Source organism: Carya illinoinensis, chromosome 9 (assembly GCF_018687715.1).
Source record: "Carya illinoinensis cultivar Pawnee chromosome 9, C.illinoinensisPawnee_v1, whole genome shotgun sequence".
NCBI lineage: Eukaryota > Viridiplantae > Streptophyta > Magnoliopsida > Fagales > Juglandaceae > Carya > Carya illinoinensis.
This window is the reverse complement of record NC_056760.1, coordinates 18986212-18996691: the sequence shown is the minus strand read 5'-3', so window position 1 is coordinate 18996691 and position 10480 is coordinate 18986212. Positions and strand designations below refer to the sequence as shown.

Sequence of the window (10480 nt, the reverse complement as noted above, 5' to 3'; positions counted from 1 at the left end):
ATACATACATACCAATAAATAATCCTTAATGAGTATACTTTGAAGTAATCATAGATTGCCAAATGCTTTGAACTAAGGCCAACCAAGCAAGACATTAATTTGACACACAGCCAAATACCAAGATCCTCTACCGACACACAGCCAAATACCAAGATCCTCTACCTCCCATACCCATGAAAACTTCAACTCTGACTAAAAAAGCCAAAACAAAACAAAGATTACGCAATTCTAAAAGGGAATGATTTCTTGAAGAAAATGGAACTGCTCACGTGCACAGAGTTTACAATGTATACAGAGTGCAAACTGCACGAGTCCAAGACACTAAAACCGCCGCCAGGAGAGGGGGGACGCCGTGTAGGTAGAGGCAAACCTCAATACCTTCTCATTGCAATACAACTGTATTTAACAAGCAGTCCCGTTTAAAAGACCGGGATCCAACTCTGTTCTGAGTCCTTCAGATACCTATATCTACCAATACCAACACAACTGTACAGACAAAACCTAAAATCCCACCTAAAAGCCACCAGAAAAACCTATCAACCAGACCACATAAAAAGGGGTCATATAAGATAAGGCACCAACAACCTAGAAGCAGATCCCATTGCCATTGCTATAAACACCATCATGCAACATGATAGTGGGCTTAGTCACTCCTCCATTTTGGTACACTTTGAATTTTGAGGTATCATTTCCTACTCCATTGTGAACATTCCTTTGGCTCCCATATCCTTGTAAGACAGCATCCAACTCCCCGCATGCTGCTGCTATGAGTCCTAAATTTGGCAGGAAGTTATTGTTTAGTAACTTTGATGCAAAAATGGGAACATATATAGTAAAGGAATAAATGCACATAATATATTAATATGAACTGGTGTTAAAGGAAAAACAAGGAGAATTCCATGTACCAAACATGTTTTGACATCTGCAAATGTGATAGGATAGTCTATGAAAGGACGGCACCACATTTATTTATGAACCTCACTGGTTCCCAAATACAAGGTGATATTAGTTTTACGTTTAAACTGATATTATAAATCTGCTGTAAAGGCAGAGATATTCCAATTTAACTCAAATTAGAGAAAAATTGTGTACTTAGTTGTAATCATATAAAAATCGTGAACAATATTTCAGGCACAAGCCATTGAAAAGATTCATTTTCTATGAAAAGCATCCAACTTATAACATGCGTCTTTCGTTTACAATAATCCCATCACAAATTAGCTAAAAGCTTATTACCTCAATAATCCCATCACAAATTAGCTAAAAGCTTATTACCTAGGAATTTGGATATTACCAGTAGAAATATTTGGCAACTACAACCTAAAAGTTGACACAAGAGGTGATCAGACTAAACATTGATTACAGAGAGATCTCTTCCCCAACAACAAACAAGGATGTTTTCTTTTTTTTCTTTTTTGTATTGACTGCTGCTGTAAATTGGGCCATGCCAACCAAATCTGTACGTGTTGATCTATCACATGCTCATCCAAGAATGCCTGAATTGGGCTCATTAGGCACAAGCTTGGCCTAGCTTAACCTGAAGCCCAATTAAGCTGGACTGAAGTAAAATGATAATTTTAATCTAATGATCATAATTTCCTAAATCATTAAGTAATTGCCCCCTATTTGCTGATATCAATAATACTCCTTTGTACAGATTTTGGCTGGCCTTAACCAAATACATTCAGGACATGTTTCCATCAAAGCAAGAGAGGAACACCTTCTCAACCATCAACTGATTAATCCAGATGTTTCCAGATTCTTATTTCCTATTGAGTGGTAATCACATGTATGTTTATTTGTGTATGGAATTGGTCAATTTGAGGGTCAAATGCAAGATGCATATTTGTTTCTGTTGATATAAATTGCACTAAATTTGAATTGTTCTGACACAATTAAGCAATGGAAGAGGCATTAAGAGGGCTTAATCTAGGTTTATCACAATGCATGTGCACCCAAGAATGTCATATTTATTAGTCCACAAAATATTACTTCCACGTAAAAGGTATATCAGTGTCTTCTTTGAATAAAAGGGACACACACACACACTGAGGAGTGGCTCTAGATGCTTAGTGCAACAGATTTAGTTCAGCCAAGATATACCGGGCTAAGATCAGCTGTAACTTTTGCTTTGGGCAAGCACAACCAGAATGTAGTATGGTATAATCTCTTAAAGCATTTTTGGTCCTAGTAAAATCTATTGCAGTTTACACATGCTCCTTGGGAGTAGTAGCAAGAATAGCTACTGTCACATATCCTGACCAAAAACTCATGTCCTGACCAAAAACTAAGTGCATGTTATTGCAGTGTATAACACATTCAAAGACAACGGGAATTATTTCTTGTAACAAATTCATGACTGAACAGTGTTAAGTGGATGTATTGGAAAAAGCAAGCAAGATACCTAAAAATGGAGGAGAAGGTTTTCCTGGCCTTGATTTAAATTCAGGATGGAATTGCACACCAATAAAGTATGGATGATGAGGTAGCTCAATAATCTGTAACAACAACATCCCAAATATTAATACAGAGCCACCAGTATGTACAACTCTCTACAGTCAAAAAGTAAATTTCATTAACGTTGTGGCTGGTAAGTATACCTCCATGCGGCAACCAGTTTCATCTTTGCCAGCAAAAGAGAGGCCAGCTTTTTCAAGGCGTGTTACCATATCCGGATTGACCTGCATGATAAAGAATTATCCTCCCTGCTAAAGTAGGTTGTCAAAAGAAAAACTAAATACACTGTGAATCCCCACAAACCTCATATCTATGTCGATGTCTCTCATCAATGAAGCTTCTACTTCCATATCTAGCATGAATCCAATACCATGAAAGGTTAGCTGACTGATATATCTTATCCAGCACACCGTACTCATCTATGCTTAAAGTTAGAACTCTCTAACTTTTCTCATGACATCTAATTATGTATCTGACAAATTTTGCCACTAACATACCATGGACATCGTAATCTGCAAAACATATATATACATATAGACACGTGTCAACAGAGGCGTGTGTGGGCACATGCGTTTGTATTTATGTGAATAAATGTAACTAAATTCTAGATTCAATGATAACTCCTACTGTTATATGATTTTTTTCGTTTTCTTTTTATTTTTTCTTTTTCTTTTTTTTTTATTGAAATATGATCTTTAATTCACAACCTTAAGTTGTATAGATAAATCATTTTTTACATAATAAATAAATTATAGTCCAATGTTTAAACATTTTACTTTATGACCAACAACCCATCTGCATATGGCGGGCCCTACTTTCTTCTTAAAAGGTCTGCATGTGGATTGCACACCCTGGGCCTATATCTAACATTACTCTATATAGTGTGTATATATATATATATATGTCTGTGTGTGTAAACGCGCATGCTTGCATAAAATATCACTTCATAGAGCTGTACTTACAGTTTTGCAGATTTGCAGTCCATAACCTGGAAATACGTCCTCCTTGATCCGAGACGCATGGTGCCTCCCATGTGTGTTTTTGAGCCCTGCTTATAGTACAAATATCAGAAACACGTTTTATAAATGGAGATATCACATGCTTAGTTCCTAGTTTAACCACCAAATTGAATTATTCTCTCTCTCACTCTCTCACTCTCTCTCTCTCTCTCTCTCTCACACACACACACACTCAAATTTAATATTGTTCTCTTAGCTCAATACTAACAATGGAACAGGTCAACCCTATTTGTACTTTTCTTCAAACCATAAACACAGAGGACATAGAATATGACCTCAGGCATAAATATAATGCAGGGATTCCTGGTATTGGCATCAAATTCAGTGCTGTTAGCATCTTGCAGACCAAGAACAGATCGTGCAAATTCAATGACAGCAACTTGCATTCCGAGGCAAATGCCAAGAAATGGAACTTTGTTTTCCCGGGCATACTTTGCTGCAAGAATTTTCCCTTGCACTCCTCTGTCACCAAATCCTCCTGGAACAAGGACACCATCCGCCCCCTGAAGATAAAGGCTAGTCAGAGGCTAAACAGAGAAGTTTACCTCAACATAATAAAGGAGAGACCTAGAACATCTTAAAATAGCAGTATCAGCTGACTAGTTGAAGGCCATCAAATAAACAAACCTTCAGCAACTTCCAAGCAGCTTTATAAGCATCTGGATTCTGAGACAAGAATTTGTTGTCATGTTGTAAGATGAAGTGCAATTACACACAAACACACAATTTGAGAATTGAAACTTCATAATAACCTCTTTTGCAGTTGCATCTTCAAGGTCAGTAGATGGAACCCAATCTACAAAGAGTTTCTTGCGTTGGAAAACAGAAGCATGAACAAGGGCCTGTAGACAAATTGCTTATCATATAACCAGCAACATTATACTTGCTTGTCCACCCGAGCTACACATGACATATCTAATGGAAATTAATATACGCGTGCACACATGCATGCACACGCTCTCACATTTATATGCATAAACTTGCCCAAAGAGATCTTTAAGAAATTAATCTAGCTTAGTAGGTAAGCCAGAAAAATTAGTAGTCTAGCATGAATATAGGTACAAAAGAATATAATGTATTTTTATTTCCAAAAGCAAAGTTTACTAGAATAAAGATTAAAACAAGGACCAGACAACACTAAGTACCAATTTATTGGAACATATTTTCCAAAGACGACTCACATTAATTTTTTCCCACAAACTACTCTTACCACTTCATTTTCATTTGGTAGAGACTTATTTTGTCAATAGGATCTTATCTGAACACTTCAAAATAAACCTGATGCATTTACTTATTCGAGAAGTAAAGTGAATCACAAATACGGCAAGACATCATTGACAAAAACCAAGATACATACAACCTGATCCTTGTGTTAGACAAAACCATCCCTAAGATTTTTATAAAGCTCTTTCCGTATATACGTCAAGACATCATTGACAAAAACCATGATACATACAACCTGATCCTTGTGTTAGACAAAAACATCCCTAAGATTTTTATAAAGCTCTTTCCGTATGGAACTTTGCAACACTAAAGACTAAAAGATCAGGGGCATTCGAACATATAGATCTACAAAGATAATGGACAAATCTGCTGGTTAGTCAATTTTCTTCTTCTTCATCAGGTGAGCAATTCCAAGATATTCACATGAATACTAGAGCTCTCAATTTTTTTTTTTTTTCCTTTTTCTTTGTTGCTTTTGTCACACCGCATCCTGCCTTAGGGCTTCCTGGACCATGACTAACCCAGTGTCATCATTGTTCAACAAACACCCATTCATGAGTGGCCAAATTATTCATGTCGAATATCGTACAGTTAAAAACCCAAAGCTCATCTTTTTTCTTTATCCCTTTCTTTAAATTTAACCAGGACTTATAATGAAACCATTGTTTTCAGTAAACTGTGTTCTGCCAAGCAGTGTGCAACTTTCTTTTGGAAGTTTAAAGAGCCTCATTAAATAGAAGATGTGCCCTTTGAGATTCTTAGAGAGTGCAAAAACTGGAAAAATGAATCTTGTACATCTAATTCCTTAAGTAAAGGAATCAGCTTTGTCAATATCTGGCCGTTTTAAGACAGTAAGACACATAATAGATGCTCAGGGCGGATCCACAAATGCTAAAAAAATAACTTCTAGGAAAATATAGTGACTCAGATGCTGCAGATAATCCAGTATTTGGAGTCCACTCTTAAGTAAGGCATAGTTAAAATCAAGGACAGCCCTTTAGAAAATGCATGGACTCCAAATGCATGTGCATTTAGAAACTATCTCTATGAACTACATATAAGAACACATGAAACTTCCAGCTAAAATAATGATCAGGAGTTTTGAAGTAATAGATAATTGCACCTTCAATATAGAGAGGTAGGAATCGGAAAGGCCTGTGTACTTCCCAACCACGGCAATATGGACCTGCCAATTAGTTGGCATATAGAACTAAGAACCGATAATGATTAGAACAAAACTCGAGTCTTAATTTCTCTAATTGCATGGTAGACTCACCGGCTCATGCAAGTTATCGCAGATGTCAGCCCTACAAGTCCATTCCTCTAATGCAGGCTCCCTACACACACTGCCATTATGGACAGCCTTGCATAAGAATACTAGAAACTGAAAATGATGTCACATGATACACGTGCATGCACCAGCTCGAAGTTAACAAAAAAAAAAAAAATGAGCTCATCAGACAAACCCCACAAGGTTCAGCACTTTGAAGATTGCTTCATGGGCCTTCTGATCCTAATTGAGAAGAAAACAAATCCAGACTAGTGGTAAGTAATGGTAGCTACATACTCAACAACCACATTTCAAGAAGTGCCCAAGGACTACTTACTCTTAAAAGCAAAGGAATATGCCAGATGTTGGGTACATCGTAGAGAGTGATGATGTTTTCCTCCTAGAAAACATGTGGTTTTGATAAATCAGACTCTTACAAAGTACATAAATAAACATCTCAACTTGCACACAAAAGTTTTCATTTTTAAAATACCGCAACATGGCAAAACTGAGAGAGTTTCACTTTTACATTCTGCTCAAGTGCCTGCAAACAAAATTAAATAAAAATACCTTGAGCACACCCAATAAAGTAGAAACAATGACATAATATAACTGTATGTGTGTGTGGAAGCGTGTGAGTGCCCACGCATAGGCAAATGTACAAGAGAGAGTGGGAGACCATTGTACTGCGACAAGCTAAGATATGTGGTGTCAAGCCCAGGCCTCTTAGTCCCCGAACACTGTGCTGGGTTGGTTTTGTTTTCTGAACGTTAAGACATAATTCACTAGTTATTAAATTAACAGAGTGTTTTGTTGTAATAAAATGAGAGTGCACACAGACGCTAGATCAAATTTCATGTAGGGTGAGCAGGAACATCTAAGAAGTCACCTGTTCACCAACAACATTCAGAACGGGCACAAGGCTGACATGAATCAAGCACAAGTTTCCAGCCCCTAAAATAAGAAGTATATATGAGAGAAATCATTTGATTATAATATCTAACAATTGAGGCTTGGAACATGTTGTATGAAGCTGAATAAACAATGTTCTTACCTACACGGTATGAGAATTGACCTAATGCCTCAATAAATGGCATGGATTCAATGTCTCCTGCATCATGGCAAGTTGTTATTACCCTTGAAAAACAGAGAATTAGCTTGTGCTTCCAAACGTCGAGAACCTTGTTTTTACCGTACCTATAGTTCCACCCAATTCTACCACACAAACATCGGCTGGACCTGCCTTCCCATCCACTGGTATCATTGCCACACGCTCAATCCACTCCTGAATGGCATCTGTGATGTGAGGGACAACCTACAGAACACAAGAATATTAATAGACTTAGGAATATTAATAGACTTAGGGCCATGCTTGCATAGCTAAGTTTAGAACAAAAGTTAAATGGATCCATTAGCAAGGGTAAAAGAACCTGCACAGTTTTCCCCAGATAATCTCCCCTTCTCTCCTTATCAATGACAGACTGCCATACAAGAAGAAAAGACACTAATAACATCACTGACTGGGTTTAATAAAGCAAAATAATGATCTTAATATCTCTATAAGCAGAAATATAATTTAAATATGGAGATGAGTGATTTGGCTGACTTGCCTGGTAAATCTTTCCAGTGGTGATATTATTATTGCGTGTCAACTTGATATCGAGGAACCTCTCATAATTGCCAAGGTCCAGATCCACCTTTGAACACCAAAGAAAGTCATGTTTAATACTGTTATAGCCAGTTCTGATGAATCTCCCATGATTTCCCAAACCTCAACCATTTACCCCAATTCATATGTTCCTTCTACTTTATGTTCAAAATAACATGCTTTAATTAACATTTCAATGGTTACGATTTCTGCAGAATAAAATTGAAAGGGTAACATTTGATTGCCTTCATTTTACATGTCATTGCTGTCAATAAAAATAAAAATGAGATTGATTCATTGAAATGCAGTAATTTAAAAAAAAAAAAAAAATTAAGTGCAGTACGATTTAGAGCAACCAAATCACCTAATAATATGCCTAGTAAAATAGTATTTAATAACTTCACCGCCATCATACATTCCATTTAGACCAGAGAGGGAACCGAACTCACCAGAATTATAGCCCCGGTTAGACAGTGTTGAAGCAAATTGGAGAAAACATGGCAAACATAAAATCACATTGACAAATAATGACCACAGAAAAGGCAGTTTTTATACCTCACCACCATCGTCTAGCACAAAAACTTCCCCGTGCTCGAAAGGGGACATTGTTCCAGCATCGGTGTTCAAATAAGGATCTGAATTGCAAAGAAAAAGGGAGCTGAATACCATATTAAAAAGTTGAAAAAAAAGAAGAAAAGAAGAACAAGAGACAACAATAATATAAAAAGTACAAAGAAAAAGATGTCCAGAAACGAAACACAAAATTGACGTATTTGTGTCAATTTGCCAACTTCAGCTCTAACAAAAAAAGCGAAAATTCAAATGGAGTTTCGGCAAACTTGTAAGACAGATTCCCACTTATAAGATATTTATACACTTGAAATCTACTCTCTTCCTTTTAAACGAAAAATAATTTAAAAAATCGAGGCTCTTAGAAACATTTGAGGACAAGAGATTGAGCTTATTCCAAAAGTTGACAATGTAGCGATAAATGTTCAATAAATTGATAAGGGAAAAAAACAAAACAAAACAAAGCCATTTTGTCAAGAAAAAAGAACAGAGAGAGAGAGAGAGAGGACAGCGGAAGAGTTTGTCCGTTTTGCAGCTGAGAAAACAAGAACAGCATAGCTGACCTGTTCTTCTACTAAAAGACGATGAAAAAAAGAAACAAAAGCAGCAGCGATGAAGTAAAGGAGAAAAAAAAAATTCAAAGAAGCAGCAGAGACCAATTTTGATGGAAGTAACGCGAAGTCCGCATGCCTTGAGCAGCAGACCAATACTACTTGCGGTGACCCCTTTCCCTATTCCACTAACTACTCCACCCGTCACCAACACGTACTTCATTTTCCGTTTCCTTGCCTTGTTTTAGTAAAAACCTACATGAATAAACACAGTCAATGAGAGAAACAGAAACAAAAACAACAGGACAGAACAGAACAGCATTTCGATTTTGTATCAAAAACTGAGGGAGAAGAAAATGATGGGGACCTCTGTTATGTTCAACTGAACTCAACACAGCCAACCCACTGAAAAATGGTTTCTACTTTGCAGAGCGAAACCAAAGGGAAAGCTGATATCTTTATCTTATCTGAGTATTCGAATACTTGGGATCTTTGAACTTATATGCTCTCTCAGTCTCTCTCACTTTATCCAAAAACAAAGGTGGCAGCTGGGGAGCCGCCAAGAGCGGGAGAAACAAATACCCGAACTCAAACAAGAGTGAAGATACGGAAGAGATGAGACTGGGAAAAACCGAAGGAACGAGTACCAGATTGGTTAGCATCTGTGGCTTTATATATGCACTGACAGAATGCACAAGGGAATTATCACCGAATTAATATATTTAACAAAAAAACAAATATATGAAAAAGGAGTTCACACTTTTCCTTCCCTACAACAATCTAAGATATAAATATGTATTTATTAAATTAATGATATACATATAGACAGAAACAACGCCTACAATGGAAAGCCAACTGCTTATGGGGGGACGGACAAACACAGAGCAGTAACTTTTCTGTTCTTCTCTTTTTCCCTCATGACCGAAAGCAGAAACAGAACGGAGAAAGACTATCAAGGACAAAACTTTCAATATCCAGAAAAGGATGAGTTTGAGATTTTCACAACCTAATATGTAATCCATTCTACTTTTTTTTTCCTTTTTTTTTCATTCTTTTTTTTTCTTTTTTTTTTTTTTTTTTTTTTTTTTTTTTTGTTGTCTTTCTGTACTTTTTGTATTAGTTTGTAATCACACAAGATGAACCAGCAGGTAACATAGAAAAACTACATTATCCATAGTAGTTAGGTTACATTTTCTGACTTCTTTTCATAAAAATTTATACTTTGTGATGTATATATCTTGTCACTTTGGCTCATCTTACGCTTTTTCTTTATCTTTGAGGTGAGGGGATTGACCCACTGCATTTTTTTTAAAAAAATTTAATGGTGGTCATCAAATTGGGTTTGATGAGATTAGTTTCATAAAATAAGATGAATGTAGTGGTTACCGGACATTAAAAATTCGCCAGGATTTAAAAATTTCAACTCTTAAATTACTTTCAGATGATGCTAATATTATTAATGTCCCAATAGATTAAAGAAATAATATTTACAATCGTAGAGTGTATAAGTACTGCATATTTTTTTTTATAAAAATAAGTAAATATAAAACTCATATAAAAAAATTAATTTTTTAATGATGGATCTTATTCCTATTTAAAATAAATGTGCAGCGCTTATATAATTCATGACTGTATTTTATTTTCTTCCATAAATGTTGATATTATATATATTGATATAAAAGAAAAATTGTAGGAGACGATCCTAGATACAAACAAAGATCAAATATGCTGATTTGGCTGT

At 36.1% G+C, this 10480-nt stretch overlaps 1 protein-coding gene across 3 annotated transcripts; it reads right to left on the bottom strand.

The window, feature by feature from the left end:
* Positions 1–218: 218 nt before the first annotated feature.
* On the bottom strand, positions 219–9676 carry LOC122276428 (CTP synthase-like). 3 transcript variants are annotated; one of them, XM_043086124.1, is made up of 22 exons: positions 9107–9667; positions 8845–8994; positions 8174–8253; positions 7581–7667; positions 7401–7451; positions 7168–7285; positions 7025–7081; positions 6860–6924; positions 6650–6733; positions 6464–6514; positions 6308–6370; positions 6167–6213; positions 5977–6046; positions 5824–5886; positions 4229–4318; positions 4104–4142; positions 3752–3979; positions 3420–3505; positions 2761–2809; positions 2601–2681; positions 2405–2498; positions 219–773 (listed from the first exon to the last, which is right to left on the bottom strand). In XM_043086124.1, exons 2-22 carry the CDS (start codon positions 8960–8962, stop codon positions 586–588), a joined length of 1809 nt encoding a protein of 602 aa, XP_042942058.1. In that variant the 5' UTR covers positions 8963–8994; positions 9107–9667; the 3' UTR covers positions 219–585. The 3 variants fall into 3 exon arrangements, with proteins under 3 accessions (XP_042942058.1, XP_042942059.1, XP_042942060.1); XM_043086125.1 differs by lacking the exons at positions 8845–8994; positions 9107–9667 and adding an exon at positions 8350–8599; XM_043086126.1 differs by lacking the exons at positions 219–773; positions 2405–2498; positions 2601–2681; positions 2761–2809 and adding an exon at positions 2831–2969 and having other exon boundaries at positions 9107–9676.
* Between the last annotated feature and the right edge of the window lie 804 nt (positions 9677–10480).